Consider the following 19246-nt stretch of genomic DNA (forward strand, 5'->3'; position numbering starts at 1 on the left):
TCAGTGCATTCAAGTGTGTGTGTGAGTGTGTGGGTGCATGTGCGTGTGGGGAGTTCTGGGTCACAATGGCAGCTGGGGGAACACTGCCCGGGTGCTAAAGTTTGATTGGTTGTCACATGCTCATGCTTCTCTCAGTATTGGCTGGAAAATTTACTACTATTTCCATAGTAACAGGACTGTAAACAACAACAAGAGAGGCATGCCTGATTGTTTTACAACTTGTTTATGTGTGTGTTTGTTATTCTTCTGAACATTATTATTTATGGTCTTGTATCCATCGATCTGTTAGGTAAAAACAAAATGTTTGCAAACCCTCATCCACATTGGCAAACCTTCCCAGTGCTCCCAGTAACAGATGGGGGTTGGAAAAAGGCAAAAAAAAAATCACTTGAGGGGATGGAGGAAGCAAAAAAAAAAAAAAAACAGAAAAAACAAAGCCATTATCTAAGATAACAACATGGCAACACACGACACTGAAAGAGAGGGCCTCTGTTACAATGAAGACTTATTGCTCTATTTCAAATCTAGCAGAAAATCACACAGATAGCTTTAATAGTTTTCACACTGATTGTATTTTCAGTTCAGGGCATAGAAAATGCTTTTTATCTGGTGAACAGTTTACAGACAAGAACATGTCTAATCAGTGTTCCAGTACATAAAGAAAAATCTACAGTAATAGATAAAGCTACAGTAACAACCAAAACCTCAAACGGTTAAGCATTTGCTTGCATTTAAAGCCCCAGATTCAATATGTTGTAGAAGCCTCATTGTAATTACAGGGCAGATATTGCTCTACTCTCTTTGCACATTAACAAAAAAAAAAATAAATTAAATGAAATTAAATTCAAGCCTAGACTTTGAGCGTGCCATAGAAACACACCAATGGGCTCTAAACGTCATGCTAAAAGTGTAACCCTGACTGTATGCTGAAGGTTATAGACTTGCTGGAGGGTGAATCTCTGCCCCAGCCACAACAGTCTTTAAAAATATCTTACCGGCTTCCAGCAAAGAAGCCTCTATAGGTTTTCCAGAATCACTTTCTATTAAGCACCATCCATTTACTATCAATTCTAACCAGCCTGCCTGATCCTGCTGAAGAAAATCATCCCCACAGCAGAAAGCTGCAACCACCACAGTTCAAGGTGGCAATGATGTGTTTGGTCACCAATCATGGACTCATCTGACTGGAGCTCCTTGTTTTTCATGTCTGCTACTGTATGTTTCTTTAAATGGCTAACAACAAACAGAAAGAAGGATTTATTTATTTTTTTAAGCCAAAAAGCCTTTTTTTTGCTGCTCTTCCAGAAAGACCACATCATTAACAGTATAAAAAAAGGTCTTCCCTCCTGAGCTGTCAATCTTTGCTGCTCCTCCAGTTTTACTATGTGGTTCTTGCTAGATTACCTAATTAATGTTTTCCTTGCCCGACATGTCAGTTCAAGTGAAAAGCTGGATTTAGGGTATCAGAGCTCAGAGGACTCAATAAAAACAATGTAGGTCAAACCTTGCAAGCTTTCCTCTCACCATTTAGCTGTATTTGTACATGAAACTTTGTAGCAAATAACTAAAGTCCAAAAACAACTTCGGAGAGACAAGAGCTATTGACAAAGTCTGTTTCTTGAAAGCAAATTATTTCTTCAACAAACATGCACAGTGGACCAAAACACAGCAACATATTTTATATTTAGATGCTTCACCCTAAGGCTGGACAATATTTGCGACTGGCATACAGTACATCTCCAACAAAATTCACCCACACAACCAGACGTTCGGCTGCACCTTCCAGGAAAACAAGATCCTGTTAGCAGCCCGGCAACAGCTTGAATGTTCCAAATGGCTCCATCGTCGGTGCCAGAGAGGGTCGGACACAAACACAAAGCTAGCTGAAGTCTACAGTTAGAAATAAATTAACGGTGACCCTGCAAACATCATGTTATCTCCAAGTGTTGGGGTAAGCTAAAAATAAGGGAACAATTCAAATGGATACCATACTTTCAATCAAGCAGCAGTTCGGCAAGATAGATTAGTTCTAAATGTTGTCAAACTCATATAGAAAATGAGCCATATTCTGTCCTGCATAAGTTTGTTGTCTACTGCAATAAAGCCTTATAGTCAAAACTATAAAAACAGGAATTAAATATGCCTAGAAGAGCAATTTTGATTGAACAGCACAGAAACAAACTTGTCTTAGTTTTTTTCCCTCGGGTACCAGTGTTTGGATATTGACACCAGGCTTGTTTTTGAAGTTCATCAGGTGGTCATACAAAGCAACAACGGCATGCACATACACACACATAGAAACGCACACTCTGGGAATCCCAAAAGGCTGATGCCAACAAGTGAGAAACACCAACAACCACACGTGTTGTGTTAGTAACCTCAGCCCTCTGTGTGTGTGTTTGTGTGTCTCAGGGGAACAGGAGCTCAGGACTCAATTAGGCCGGCATGAGTGGAATGCTTTCAGAGGGAACGGGACAAGATGGCTATGAGGTCGCCAATGTGCGCCTCTGTGTCTCACTTGCCCTTCATCTCAATTGGTCTCGCTTCGGCTGACCCATGGCGGCGTGAAGGGGAGCCATGTCAGACACGCACATTTATATACACACACAGAGTGTCATGAAGTGAAGAAACGACCTGCCTGGACAGGCTGGAGGACCCTCAGGGGTCCTCTGCTGTGTCTCCTGACATGTTCTCTCCGACTTCATTTACACCGGGGAGATAAAAGAAGCCTGATCACCAAATGAAGCGTGTTTAGTCGTCTTGTTACTTCTAATAAAAGCCTCTTTAAAGGTGCACTCTATTGATTAAAGTACCAATGAGTAAGACGTTCACCGTAAAACCAAAATAATTAACCCAAATAATTATCATTTCTTATCCAGGATCAGTCCTCCCCAGCAACGTTGGTCAAATTCTGACCTTTTTAACTTAGAAATGCAGTACAGAACTACTTGAGTTTACCTAGTGGTTCCTGAGCCAATCATATTAGAGTTTCCAGGGTCGCCATAACAGGTGGCAGCCTTTGGTGTTTTATGTTAGCAAAAGAGCAGCATGTCGCTACCCGATCTGTTCCATCAGCTCATTTGGCCATATGCAGGAAGATATTCATCCAGGTCGCCATAAATAATGTAATTATGGAACTAAAATAGATTATTTCCATCCTTAAATCACAAAAAATACTAAAACACTAACATTGCTCAAAAATATTTTAAGACTTTCCAGAGACAGTTTGATGTTTTTTACATTTTCTAAATTAAACTGCTCGTCTAATATCATCATCAGACATGCTCAGAGGAGTCCGGCAAAATATAGATAAAACAAGTATATCTGCATTTTAGTTGTTTCATTCTTCAAATTAGACTCTATATAACATAATGTTAACACAAATGAAAAACATAAAACTCAAAAAAGACTACATTTATGTTTAAATTCAAAGCCGAAAAAGTTAACTCCTGGAAGTAGCGTAGGAGCCCATTTCCAGTATAGATTGGGCACAGACAAGTGATAAAACAGAAAGGATTTCAAGGCATTTATTTACTCTGGAAATACATTATTAACCTTTAATACATTATAGTTTAGTACACTTACTATTTTTAAGGACAGAAAAACTTAGACTTAGACTTGTATTTAGACTCAGCTTTATTTATCCCTTGGGATTACTCCTTCAGAGAAATTCTGGTTCCAGTAGCTTATACAGAGTGCATTAAAAGGCATTAAAGATCAAAAAATACAACGGACAATATAAAAGCGTGTATATAGTACAAAAAAAGCATAAAAAAAGTTGTAATGTCCTGAAAAATGTTTCCTTTAGATATAAAAATATCTGCACATCAGAGAGCTAAGGAAAGACTACACAGTAGTTGACTTGGGTTATTGCACTTGTACTGCAGAGATGTACTGACATTATTACACAAGCTACACAGTAGCTGGAATGTGTTATTGCACAGTGAGAAAGCAGAATATTGTGTAATGTGTAAATGTGTGACAATAGGTACTTTTTTACATCTTTTTCAAGATGTCAGTAATTTAGGAATTTTTTACAAAGTAAACTCAAAAGCGACCTGGATGTATATCTGGCAGCGAATGCGCAAATGAGCTGATGTTAGGGATCCAGGACGGATCGGGTAGTGACACAACAGCTAGCAAAAATGGAAGCTGGGGTGAGAAGTGAAGCAGAAATTGTATCATGTACTGGTCTCACTTGAGAGGGAAGGAATGCTACGTGTGTAGCATATTTTACTGATTTCAAACGCTATGTGTCATTATTACTTATTGTTCTTTTAATTTACAATTAATGTTTTTTTATTTCTACCCACTCTTTTTAACTAAAGGTCCAATCTTTGATTTGCTTTTGGGGCAAGTCGTGCCCACTTTTCCTTTTTGCACGGAAATAAAACTCTTGCTTTTTATTTAATCCAAGATTTTAAAAAAATAAAAATGCTATGAAATATTCTTATAAACAATCAGAGCATGTTTTTTTAGAAGGTAGGATTGTTTCTCCCAAAAAAGATAGAACGCAGTCATTTACCAGTTTTGTAGATTTCGTAGCGCAGTGAAAAGCCCGCCCCCTGCTGGGCGTAGTCTGACACAAACTTGATGTGAAGAGATGGACCAGACGATATGATTGGAGCCGGGGCAATGTTGCTGCAGTGCTTTCCCAGCAGGTCGCCTGCTTCCGAGTTCCCATCATGGATCTCTACATAGTCATATCTGAAAAAGACAAACAAGTCTCGTTATGAATGTGATCTCTTGTTTTGCAAAATTAGCTAACATTGATGTAGACCCCACACATCCTGGTTGTAAGTTGTATTAATGTTTATCTAAGAACAAAAAAAGAAATAAATAAGCCAATACAGAAAAATGTTCTTCCCAAAGGAGGGCTCTCTGATGAACTCAATACACGGCCAACTTAGTCTGCTGCTCTGCTGGAAGCAAATACTGTTTTTGCACTTTAACAACCTGCCTTCTGTCTTCTTAAAAAACTAAAATCCCACACTTGTGCTGCTTCTTGTCCTTTTTTTAGCGCAGGAAAAAAACATTTTTACATGCTGTCATCTGTTGTTTGAACTGTTGAATGAGATGTGAGACAGGGTTTATACAGAAATGATTAACTCTAATTTAATGATTTTTAATGCTCTTTTAATGCTCTTAGAAATAATTAATGCCATCAACAAATACCCATGACTCTCATATATATACACGGCAAATTCCTTCATCTTTTTCATCGGCAGGCTGCAATTCCTTAATTTCCAGCCACTTTTGTTAAAATTAGCCTTTTCCCCATTCTCTAGCCTTTTCCCTGCAGCGAGCTTCTTTTCCGAACATTCCGGATCAACCGGAAGCAGTTCCGCGCAAATATATCATGATATATTTGCAAATATATATATTGTTTAATAAATTGATTTTATAAACTTTTTTTTTCTAAATAAAGCATTTTAAATGCCGAAATCATTGCATTTAATGAATTTTAATGCCAAATCAGGCCTTAATTAAAAAAAATATTATTTAATGACTTTTAATGATTTTAATGATCCGCGGAAACTCTGTGAGAGATGGAAAATCTAACAACCTCGGTATGTCCTGAACAAGCAGGCTGAGGTTGTCCATTAACAGTAGGTGATTCCTGGATGGATGGATGGATGGATGGATGGATGGATGGATGGATGGATGGATGGATGGATGGATGGATGGATGGATGGATGGATGGATGGAAATAATTGCAGATTAAAATCAAAATATAAATTCTCATTGTTTTACCATTCGGTCGTAGATCAATGTCCGCTTAATCTATTGTTGGAAAGAAATACTGAGCATTACAAAAGTGGACTGAAAAAAAAACTTGAAAGACACCTCACACTAAATATAAGCAGACAGGATGCTGGGAATTGTTTTCTACCATAAAAGGACGTCACTGGCAAGAAATCTATTTCTATTCCTGTTTCTTTCATGTTTTCTGACAACAAATGTTAAGGTCTATCTGTGGACTCACAGCAGGAGCGCTGCCTCTGCGTCTGGATACCAAAGGCACACCTGCCTGTCTCTAAAATAGCTTCCTGGGAATAAATTCCTGGAGGGCGTTATAAAGGAAGGTTTTAACATTTGATTTAAACTAAAATCTTCTTCACAATTAGGAATTTTCTTTAACTACTGTAAAGCAAAACACTTTAGGGTGAACTTTACCTGTATGCTCGTTTACAGCATAACAATTACGTCTGACCACATCAGAGCTGAATAATTTATGCTGCGCAGATCTTTATATATTTCTCTGAAACTTGTGCAGCATTGAGTTTCTGTATAGTTTAACAGTTATTTCTGACTTTATTGCTGTTAAAAATAACACCCACCAGCAACTCTGGTCATTAAACTGACTTATAACACGAAGGTATCATGTACCTCTGGATAATAAAAGTTAAGCTCATGGTAAGCTGCTCCCACACAGCACACATATTAAAAATACATGCATATGAAAAGGGTGTTAATCTTTTCACTATTTGTTAGCTGGCATTTGTTGCAGCTTTTCTTTTTTAAAATATAGTTAGCAAACCTGGAACCTAAAAGCAAACAGGAGTTATGGCACTGGAGGATAGACTTTAAAATGAAAACCTTAGCTGTACAAAATATAACATTATCATTTAAGATTAAAAGAAAAAAATGTGTGCATATTAAAATTAACATGCAACAACTATAAGATTCTTTTCATCCAGGGTAAATTTCAGCCTGCTTTATTTTACAACATTGTTTCAACCATTAAGGTTTGCAGATATTTGATCCTGCAAACCTTTCTTTGGGTCCATTGAGGCTGAGAGTTTTGAGGCTTGTTTCTGATTTTCAACAAGTCAACAACGAGCATCTACAGTATCTAGCCATAAATCTTTTTTTTTTCTTTATGCAACGTCATGTCGAAGTGATGATGCCATGTTTTTTTAGAGACATGAGCCGTTCCTCCGGCGGCATTCCTAAAAGCCATTCTTGTTTTCATATGAGAAGAAGTGAATGTTTATAGTGTGATGGAAATTTTAGACTACATGGTGAGAATCACAAAAATCTAACACTAAGTTCATAATGTTTAGGTGCTAAGAGTGTGAAACTGTCCCATATGGTCATATTTCTGATCACCAGATGATCAACATTTTCTTCTATTTTCTCTTTCTTTTCCATTAGAATCAGTGAAGGTTGTGTTGTTGGTAAAGTGTTTTTATTATGTTTCAATTAAAGTACAGAGTAACATGGTAAAAACTGTTCTGGATTTGTACGTTAAATTTCTGTCTAATGTCCTGCCAAAAAAAAAAAACCTTAAGACTAAAAGCTTGAGAACTTTCTTTGAAAAGTTTGGACTCCTTTAAATATGACTCAATCTATGCATTGTTTTTCTTAATTGGAAACCCAAATAACATTTTTTAATTACCCCATGTGTCATTTTACAAATACATAACAGACATTCTATGTGAACATAAACTTAACAGATCCCTGCATGTAAAAAAAATTCAAATGCAAAGAAGAATTATGTTTGTGTTTGATCTGACAGGTGAGCCTCCTCCTAACATGCTGAGGGTCACTCACCTCCTTCTCTCCCATCATGCTCTGTGCATAAACCCCCCCTTCTTCAGATTTATGTTGCAAACTGTCACTTTACATGCATGCTTGTCTTCTGCAAGCACGTGTGGGTGAGTCTCATATGTTTCTTAAAACAATGATTCATTATCCAGACAGTTCTCCACACCTCTTTTGTGTAATGGCAACTCATTCTCTTAATACTCCTCTATGTGTTGCTTTGCCCTTCTGTTCTTGCTTTAAACTTAATGAATGTTAAGCAGTTTAGAGATTATAGTATCAACTTTGTCTAAAAACAAGAAAGCAAAGAAGACAATATCAGATTGATCTGAGAGGACACCGAAGTGCACCTAAGCTGCCTTCTCCACGCCTCAGACTAGCATGGACAGGTGTCCTCCATTCCTTCTGCTGCATGCTTTTAAAATTAAACAAAGCCACCAACTCTTAAGCCTTGCATTCATGCAGCATGTTTATGTTGATGAAAACAAATCTAGCGGTTTAACACAGTTCTGGTCAGAGGGGTTTGAGGTTTCCAATCCATACAAGAGTGGGAGTTACACGGCTTCTAACAAACTGTTTAATCCCATCGTCTCGTCTCTCTTTTCCCCCTAAATATATTCCACTGTAGCTGTTCCAAGATGTTCTTAGACTCGCCAAAGGGAACAACAAGACCTCCAAATCAGATTCTCCCACACATGTTTTTAAGTCATTTTTATGTTGAGTAAATGGAAGGGGAATAAATTCTTGATACTAAATAGACTTTAACAGTGGACCTGAGTAAGTGTCACGGTAACATAAGGAATGTAATGAGTGAGGAAGCTCTGATAAGGCTGTCAGATAAATATCCTACCCTACAGCTTTCTTATTTATATTTCTTTTCAGACTTTTTTATGGACCAAAGTTGTCATCGTGTCTTTATGTGAGAAACATTGTGATGATGGAGGGGGAAAAAACAAAGGACCAATAACATAATGACCACACCTTCCAATAGCACCATTTCAAAATGAGTAAAAAAACCTCAATAAAATATACTTTTTATAAACAATCATTGAGTGTTTGTAAATTAAACAACTCAATCTCTGTCTCATTTGATTAAAGCCCACAATAAGTCTTAAATCCCTGTTGTACTTAGCAAACTTTACACATTTATGCTTGTCATAGGCCAGAAGAACGCTTTTCTCCTGGGCATCTCCTAAACATACAGATGGTTGCTATAGAAACTTGAAGCCATTTATAAGATTAAGTCTTGGAGAATTTTTATTTTTTTTTACCTTTCTTATAACACTGTGTACCATAGCAAATTGCACATTGGCAAACTGTCCAAAGAAATAGGCAAAAAAATGAAGTCTAATGAACAGACTGACATGGATGACTAATTAAATGGTAACAGGAACTGACATCAGTTTACATAAATGTCAAGTAAATTACTAAAGACAAAAAAGGCTAAATTTAAATTGATTTTAAATATGTTTATCTCAAGCAATTTTATGTCAAGAAAAACAACATTTGTTCTAATATGTCTCTTTTTTTTCTTTTTTTTTTTTACCTAAACTTCCACAGTAATATTCATTACTGCTAAATAAAGATATTTTTTAAAAGTTTTATATACATCTTTTCTTGGTGCGATTCCAAATGTCTGCATTTAAAAATGTCAAAATCAGATAAAAATGACAGTTGTTAATAATAGTTTTGATACAAACTGCAGGTGCTGGAATTTTATATTGGGTAAATCGTTTCATACATATCACTTCTGCTTTAGTCATGTGTCAGTGTAAAATTTAGCCATAAGGAGTATTTTTAGATCTTTCTTAGAGAAGCAAAACGCACTGTTGGCTCTCTGTCAAACAAAGGAAGAAATCATAAATCTGCCAGTTTCCTCCAACCCCTCTGACCGTTAACAGATGCTTCTTGCAAAAGCATCAATGCCTGTAAGCAAAAGCAAACTGTAATTTTGCAGTCGTTCCTCTTCTTCTACACTTCACTTATGCCTGCTTGTTTTTTAAACAGGGATCCAATCAAACAGAAAAGAAATCAGGAGATTTGAAAGCTTTGTTCAGGCAACAGGCCCATTATTTTCAGATTGATTTTACAAAAATGAGAAGAAAAAAAAAAACATACTGTCTTTTTTGTCTAATGAGATCCAAGCCTGTTTTTGCACAAAGATCCAGTTTTAATTTTCCACACTACTGCTAAGAACAAAGTGAAGGACAGACCATGGACTGAATTTGAGGTCAACACTGCTGGTACATTTAGGGGAGGCTTCTGCACAGGAGCAGCTGACAGGATTGTTTCCAGACACTAATAACAACCCATGAGGGATTTATTGAGTTTTTACAAATCATATCTGATTGTGTTCAGTTCCTGCAAACTATTCTTAAGATTAGATCCAAAACATAAATCAAATCTGCCAAATTCATTTTTCCATGTACAGTAAAACATCATTTGGCATTTAAAGAAGAGTCTATACTCATGGCATCAAATTTGTCATTTCTTAAAGTCAGAATTTAAAATTCTGTTTTTTTCTTTAGGCTATATATGATAATAAAGCAGTTAGAAGCACTTTTTAATGCGACCTAAACACATGCTTACCGTTTGGACCACATATTTAAACAAAGGTGTTGACTTAAAGCACCAGTCGGGAGCGTGTCAGGGAAGCAGGTAATAGAGAGCGAGCTTCACTGATATCAGGTAATGGGTTTCTTATTGCTTTGCGCTGGACAGTGAAAACTAGTGTGTGTACATGTGTGTAAATGTGTATGTGGAAGTATGTACAAGTGTTCAGCCATAGTCTGCAGGACAACTAATCGATTCCTCATTATGGTTTTAACACACATTGATCAGAATCAGTCCTTCACTGAAGCACGCACACACACACACACACACACACACACACTGACACGCATAGAGTTATTACAGTAGCAGACATTGATCAGGTAGACCCTCAGGGCTCCAGGCAGTATCCATAAATCACAGCAGTAGTATTATCATTATAGCCAACATACCTGAAGGAGGTTATGCATAAATACCTATTCTAAACTCAACACATGAGAGGTTAACATTTCATTAAAGCTTTTAGCTCATTTTCTTTGACAACACATAGAAAAATAATGATCATATTTATATATATATATTATTATTTTTTTGTTTGTTTGTTTTTCATTGCTTTTTTGGGGTAAGGGGGGTATTCTAGATGGAAGGATAATAGATGACCTCTGCTATCCATTGACTACTATATTATGCTCTAAATGCTTCATTTTCATCGCATTTTTTATAAGTTTAAAATGGAAAAGCTACTTGTTGATACAACATAACAGAAGTTAGAATGGCTTGGGAACCGGTGTTAAACGTACAACCAAAAAGCTAAATTAGATGTTTTTTACTGATATCAACGATGATCAACTTAAAATCAACTAAAATACAGAGCCTATAGCTCAGCCTTGTATTTCTTTGCTTTCTGCTTTAGGTATATATTTTAAACTTTCCATCCACACTATCTGGATGTGATACTCTTTATAAGGGGTTGTTTATGGGGACAGTCTGACGTTAAATAAGTCATTTTTTACAATAAACAAATTCAGTCTGACTAAAGCAGAGCTAAGGTGAAGATTTTGACAGTTTGTTTCTTCTTGTTTCCTGCAAGTTATAGAAAAATCAAATAGAGTGACGATTTATAAATAGGGCTATAAGTATTTCCTCAGGTATACTAAGCATTTCCTGAAATTCTTAGAAACACATTCAACATTGATAAACAGATTTTTGACAAATCAGGTCATTACCAAAAACTTGTTTTGAGAATCTATTAAAGGACTTGAATATTTTTGCTGAATGTTTCAAAAACAGAAGCACCATAAGGACAAAAACCTTCAGATGACATTTTTCATGTCAATTTTGAAATATGCAGACATTCTTCTTTATAGCGTATCAGTGTTTTCACCCTGAAAACAGTAAAACTAGATCACCTTTAAGGAAACCCTTTCAAAACAGCTTTGATGTGGGTTCTTCCCAGCTTTTAGTGGTTTATCTATCAACAAACCGCAGCATAACAGTTAAAGACAATCGTCTGCAATTACCTTGGTGAGACGGCAATGGACATACACAGCTAAGTTGGCAAGCAGATGTGAAGTGAACAATAGAACACATAAAACTCCATTATATTTAGAGCCTTTAGAAAATCTGTTGATTTTGTATAAACTGGGGTCTTCGTGATACACGGCACCATTGATTGGGTAGATTTGAAATAATTGAGGGCTTAAAGAGAGATGCATCTCTGCAGACTTACAGAAAGGTTTACTGATTGGGAGCTTTTATCATTCAACATTAAATACAGTATATCTTCTTTCTCTTCCAGGCAGGCAGATTTCATATGCCCAGATATTTACATTTCACTGCAGGGCAAATGTTGTTTTTCTCATTTAATTGCTGCAATTATCTTCTAGCTAAAACATGTTTCCTTTCCTGAAAATTTGTAAGTTTTTTTCCATTCAATTATTTGTATACAGACACCTTTCTTTAAAAAAAGGCACCCCGGCATGAAGAGAAATCCTAAAAGACATTTCTCTGAGATCACTTGTTGCCATTGCTGTATAATTGTTAACCAAAGAAGATACTTTCAACTAAAAAGCACATAAATAGGCTAAAAATGTTCATTTCCTTGAGTGATCATTTATTTCCTTTTTCCTAAACAGAGTGATAACCCCTTTCTTGGCTCTTTGTTTGAACTTTTGTCTAGATGCTTGACTCTCCTGCTGGTAGAGTCACCGTGATGTTAATCCAAACATGCAGGCTGCTGCTAAATGCCCACAGCTGGTAATCGAACTGTCACTCCACATGCTGCTGCTCTCTCCTCCTCCCTCTGCCATCCTTTTTCTTCCCTCCACCTTTTTCCTCTCTGCCGCTCTGCCCCGAGGCCAGTGTCGCATCACATCACTCCATCTTTTCACTATTCTCTTGGTCAGGTCTGCAGGACTTCTGCCTGCCGGCCAGATGTATCTGCATGTGCGATAAAATATTCCTACATTTGCAGACAGCAGTGTTCACATTTGATATGTGACTCACATTACACGAGACACGCAGAGAAGACAAGGAAACGGGCATGAAATTAAATGACAGATTGGGGCAGAGCAAAAAAAAAGGTCTCAGTCACTGGTAAAATGATATTACTCACTTTAGCTTCTGTCATATATTTTTGTTACAGTAGACATACAAACCTACTCATATTTCTTGATGTTTTTTGTTAGATTGTTTTATTTATGATCCATTCACAAACGGAAATGTGCATAATATAAAATGTATTCAAGGGAGCAACACAAAGTATGAGGATGGGAGGGAAATTGTTCATAATTTGTTTAATGTTTTAACATAACAATCTAACAAAGTGTTGTTTACATTTGTAGTTAGTTCTCTTTCATCCTATACCCTTAAAAAATCCAGTTTCCTCCAATAGTAAGATATAACAAACATAGATTTGCTGCTATCTGAAAGACTTGAACATCATCGTAAAGACAGACAAACAGCTGAAAATGTAAAAGATTATTCAAAAATTAAGTTGGGTTTAAAAAGAAACCTTTGAAAATTCATTGAGCACAAGTTAATTTATCAGTAGAAAATGAATAAGGACGGCGCAACTGCAAACCAACCAGACATGGCCGCCTACCTTAAACGTTTGCCTGGGAAGGAGAGTGTTTATGCCTGTAAGAGCAAGAGTGACTCTGGAGGAGCTCCATAGTCCACCATAAGTGGATCTCTTTAAGTTGTAGAAAATTGTCGATAAAACAGCTCCTAGCTGTGAAAGTCTGGCCTTTATAGCTGAATACAAAAAAGGGGCATAAGAAGTCCTGTTTGCAGCTCATGTTAGAGACTATGTGAAATAAGGAGAACTGGATGGACTGAAAGCTGCACTACTGAAATACATGTGGCATGAATTTATTACCACACTCATTGTCTGTGTTTTTTAATCTTTTTTTTTTTTACACTTTATAAATGTTAAACTATTCTGTGTTTATTATTTCAAATAAAAGTACAAGTTTGTGGAAGAAAAATTAACTAACATGGAAAACGAACTAACATGGAAAAAGTTTTGCATGGCACTGCACACTATTGCTTTTTCATTCTACTCTGCACACAGGCTCCATATGTTGCTTGTTGAATTCATGACTGGACTTAAGTACCAAAAATATTCTCTCACTTCATAGTTCATGCCTCATGTTGTATGAGAGCTTTTTATTGTTGGAACTCACCATTTTAAGTGTTAGTCTATTTCCTGTCTTTGAAGAGGGAGATGGATTATTGGAGGTCCAAAACAGAGTTGTAGGTGATACAAATATAGACAGAAACTTTAGGGGGAGAAAAGACATGGATCTAAGATTTAAGAAGTAAATCACTGAATGAAGACAATCCAGAACTTAACTTGCAGTTACCATTTTCTGATATACCAGCTTATAGAAGATGAAGACGGCTTGGCGAGGGACAGAAAGAAAGGAGATAAATTTGACTTAAGGACACATTGCGGATCAAACAAATATAGGCCAAAGAAAGGGAGCAGAGGTGATAGAGAAGGAGGGAGGGGGGCAAGAGAGATCGAAGAAGGTGAGATGGGCAAAGTTGCAAGAGCAGATGAAAGATGATAGATGGAATCCATTGGGCAATGGTGACGAGGGTGGGAGTGGGGGACATGAATCTAGTGGCGAGAATGGGGCAGAGAGCCAGTAGGAAAGAGGAGAGGAGACAGAGCGACAGGAGGTATCTGTCAGGATAATTTGTGCTTGCCCTCAGCAGACCCTGACGCTGCACTTTTCCCTAAGCGGCCGTGTGTGCGTCTGTGTTTGTGTGTGAGCCCTCTCCAAATGCTCCAAATTGAGATCTTGTTTTTAGAGGCACAGCAGGGCAGCAAGCCATTGACAAACATGAGATAAACAACCAAACCAGTAAGTCAAAGCACTACATTTTTATATTCTGCACCGTAATGACGACTGTATACAGTTCATCAGAAGTCCCAGAAGTTTGCTCAACATTTATTGAATGTTTATGTCCAGCAAGAAACTATTCTTGACAAATGCAGCTTTAAAACCAAAGGAGTAGATTTCAAATCCAGGATAACAATCGTATTGTTCATGTAGGGATGTAATTAAAAACTATCAACTTTACAATTTTAGAATCATACTGTGTTATTTCATGTAAACAAAGTAATCGTTGAAAACTAAAACGGTCTCTGGATAGCTAGACCCTTAACCCCAGACTGCTCACTGTGCACTGCTCACTATAGAGGATCACCAATTTCTAAAGCATTTCCTTTCCTCTCTTAAATTATTCTCTGTTATTTTAATCAAACATCACAGAAAGCATAAGCTTGCCCATTTAATTTACATCTGAAATGCAGCCCTTCATTGTTCAAACACTGATTTAGACAAGCATGGCTAAGATTTTTAAAATGCTGAGCGGTGTGCAAAAACCTCAGGAATTGAAACTTTTTTCAATACATATAGCACCATAAACTAGAAGTTATATTTACTAAGTGCTGTTCCTCTGGCAGGTGCACCATCGCTTTTTGTACTTGGTAGATTCTGTACAGACGGTCAATATTTCAATCTCAATCAAAGCAATTTGTGAGCAGGTCTCTCAGTATGATCATTTTAATCCATCAGTGCAGGAACGGCAGTGTGGGGTTTCCAGAAGGACTAAAACGGCAAAACTTTGAACTTACGAGCAATAAAGAAAGTATGAATTAAAACAAGCAGGTTTCCTTTCAATGATTATTTGCTATATATATTTATTTGCTACATATATTTTATACATTTCGGAACACTTTTATAATTGAATATACTGCTTGAAAATGTGGAACTTTTTAAGCGTAATGATATAACTCATTGATTTTAATTGTATTAGTCACCAATGATATTCCAAACTTTACACCTTTCAGATTTTATTTCTATTTTCAACCCTTAGTCCTTTACATTACTTTATTTATAATGATACATTAGACAAATCCAATTTGTAAAAGACCTAGGACAAAACTAGCATGTTTCATACAAATAAAAGAATTAAGTATACTTGTTTTGAACATAGCAATAAAAAAAGGTTCTTTCATTGTCTCCCTTTTTTCTCCTCCTTCTTTCATTTTCTCCTCTTTCCAGTTTTTCCTTTCCTGTTCTACTTACATTGCAGTGTCCATATAATCTGTAATACTCCCTACATGAATTATAATAAAGCTATGTACATGCATAAATCAACACTATGGCGATAGCCGTACTGCTCCACTTGTGAAAGCAAAATCTGTTGGGCTCTTTTTTGGCATCAAGACAATTATTCCTATTGCCACATTGCAATAGGACACAGTAAAACAAAAAATAAATAAAAAATAAAGAACATAGCAGACTGTGATCTTTTGGACAGCTTGAGATGCAGTAAATGAGTCAAAAGCAAAGGAAGTAACATGGTACAAAAAGACTATTAGGTGTAGAAGCCAATACTTTCTTTTGATGATAAACAACATAGTTAAAGGTTAAAACTTTGGAAAAATGCAAACCCTTTAGATTAAAAACATAATGTGCATAATTTATATTGCAGTTTTACTAGTTGTGCCCTCAGACTCAGGCCACGACTGCAGGACTTAAGGAAACAGAGAAGCATATTATTAAGCATATTTACCAGTTATTATGCAGGGCCACAACATTTTTAAAACATCACAATAGGAAATGAGTAGCAACACTGATGCCAACCTAACTAAGAATATTAAATAAGTTATGAAATGTTGTCTTTGTCTTTCCATGTCTATGAAAATGATCAGTACAACCAGCACTCTTCTAATCCAGCATATTTGCAAAGAACTGTAAACCTGCTGTTTTAAGCAAATGCATAATGTAACATATATATTCACGGTCCTGTGAGTGAAAATAAGCATATATTTAACCTTTTATGCTTATCCATGAAAAATATATATTTTAAAGATGATACTCTACTAATTTATATTAAAACGAAATGCATAACTACAAAAGATCCCCCCTCTAGAACCATTTATCAGATTAAAAACTATACCTTTGTTGGTGCTTGTGTGTACACTTATTGATTATTGTGTACAACATACACTAGTGCGACTACATTTCAAGCTTGTGGGGGGGGTGTTCAGAATAAATTAGCCCCTGTATATGGGCACAGTTAGATTTTTTTGTTCTAAATAAATACGTTTATGATTTTACTCTCAAAATAAAAAAAATAGGTATAAAACTGTGATTTTATACCCAAGAGACATCCCATATGATAAATGAGGAAAACACCCAGATTTCTGGGTGCATGTTTTATATTTTGTGGTTACTCACAATCAGTGGACGACCATGGATGTCTATATGAACAAACACCAACAGCCCTTCCTTCTCTTTGCCCTCTGAACCCTACGGCTCGGTTTCAGGCCCACACACTCAAGACCCACTGAGGACCAGGAGCTTGTAAACCTAAATAGCGCCTCACCAAAAGAGCACCAGCAACACTACATATATCTCACTCTGCAGGCAAGAAGAGGTCCTAAAAAATCCAACCATGCTATTGCTTATTACAACAGCATTTTATTCTCCTGCAAACTGGCTCAACCTTAAATGGATCTAAGAGGAGTGGGACACAAGTAAAGTTAAGGGTGTGAGAAAAAAGGCAGTGAGGAAAAATATAGAGAGAAAACACCAGAAAGAAAAATGGACAAAACCCCCGAATAATGTGGACAGTGAGTATAACTGGAGAAATACCTAGAGCCCAGGGACAAAGAGAGAAGTATGTTTTTCATTTTCACAGCTCTGTGGGAAAGCAAAACAGAACAAAGCACAGTGGGCATTTTCTACTTCTCTGCCTGTTAACAAACAGGCAGCCTGTAAAATATTGATGCTTCAATCCCAGGAAAGAAATGTCTGAATGATTTTGGTGCTTCTGAGAAGGAAGAATTCACCTATCTATAATTGATACTGCTGAAATGTTAATAAATGGGTTGAGAAACCACTGAAACTGAGGCTGGAAACTGTATGCTCTACTATGTGTATTTCTGTATTTGTGTCTGTTGCTGTCTGGGACAGAAAAATTTAATCTGCAGCTTTTTACTCATAAAGTTTACCAAAGGTCTTTTTCTACTGTGTATGTTTAGCAATCACTCATTTGTGGCTGCCACAGAGATAAGAACTTGCAGGATTTAGATACTTAAGACTTCACAAGTCATTGTTTCAGGGTCTTATTTTCTGTTTTAGTTCTGCAGATATCTCGTAAATGTCAACAGCTGTCCTTGATTTGTCCACCCTTAGTCCATTATGTAGTGATTCAGCAAATTTGTGTCAGTGCTTAAAATGTCCAAGGCAATTTCTTCTTTGCTTGCTGAACTGGACGTTTGCAGTAATGCAGTAAAACTTATGTGCAGAATGTACTACCCAGAGGTCCTAGTACATCCTGATCTGTGTATGCGAACAAACTCTGCTAACTTTTGTGAGTTTATTAATAAACCCAACAAGAATTAGCTTAAATTTGGAACATATCACTCAAATTCAGAATAGTGATTCCACTGAGATCCTGAGTTACCTCAGATTTACTTTAAGGAGTTAAGAATGACTTGGATTTTAAGTGCAAATTTGAGAAATAGAAGAAGAAATATACAACAACATTAGTATGGTGATACTTTATGTCCATTATTAATATTAAATTTAAACAAATATTTTCTGTAATGAAAAATGGACATTATTATACAGTACAACAAATATTTGTCAAAAGATAAAGACAAAAGCCAACAGAGCAGAGCAGAGTCAAAATAATTATAGTGTTCTGCCTGGTGAACTTACTAACCCTGCTAATGCTAATGTTAGCATGCTAATTCTAACAAACACATCTAATCTAACATAAATAATAGGAATTTCCCACACTAGAAAGCAAACTCCTATATGACCCTATACGTCATTAGAATGTATCTTTAAAATGTAGATTTAGGGTAAGTTTTATTAATTAAAAATATTTTTTTATTTATGCCCAGCATCATTTTAGATTAAACCGTGTATAATGGAGTATTTTGTTTTTGTTGTTGTTTCATTAATGCAACACTTAAAGAGATAGTTCCGGTAATTGGACATGAACTTGCCACCGTGCCAACATGCCAGAGAAAAAGAGTTGTTTGTTGGACTATTTCAACAATTTTAAAACATCCCAAAACAACATCAGACCTTGATAATATTAACGACTATTTTTTGGGTGTTATCACTCTGCTGCATAGATGTAGACGACAGTTCATGCAAAAGGAAATAAACTAAGCAGCTAATCAACAGGCCGAACACCTAAAAGCTGTTTATGAAAGTAAACAATTAGACCATTATTTGTGATTTTTTATATATTTTTATATATTTTATATATTGTTTATATATTATATAAGAACACCTGCTCAGGTTTGTGACACTTGTTATAAGATAGTAGACAAGACCATTTTTAAAGTCAGAATTTAAGATAAAAAAAAAACAACATTGACAAAGGATGAAGTAGAGAATGCTCTTAATGGTTTGTGGTTGGCTTTTTAAAAAGGAAGGTTTAATTTATCCGTAGAAGGACTGTTTTGTGGTCCTACCTCCAGAGGAGACACGGGTCCACCACAGGCCCTCAACCCAGCTCTGGCTCGCTGTCTGCTTGGCAGGCTTCTCCAAACTACCACATGTTTTCCTCTGGTCTCCTCCTGAACTAGCACCTGCAAACTGCT

At 36.4% G+C, this 19246-nt stretch overlaps 1 protein-coding gene across 1 annotated transcript in view; it reads right to left on the reverse strand.

Moving 5' to 3' along the window:
• Positions 1-4505: 4505 nt before the first annotated feature.
• Positions 4506-19246, reverse strand: part of LOC107092657 (neuropilin-2-like) — a 33548-nt gene continuing 18807 nt past the window's right edge. The window contains exon 3 of the mRNA XM_015387252.1: positions 4506-4707. Coding sequence (XP_015242738.1) covers positions 4518-4707 — 190 coding nt within the window. The 3' untranslated portion in view covers positions 4506-4517. The remainder of the gene's footprint in view (positions 4708-19246) is intronic.

Source organism: Cyprinodon variegatus, unplaced genomic scaffold, assembly GCF_000732505.1.
Source record: "Cyprinodon variegatus isolate N-32 unplaced genomic scaffold, C_variegatus-1.0 Scaffold389, whole genome shotgun sequence".
In the NCBI taxonomy this organism is placed as follows: Eukaryota; Metazoa; Chordata; class Actinopteri; order Cyprinodontiformes; family Cyprinodontidae; genus Cyprinodon; species Cyprinodon variegatus.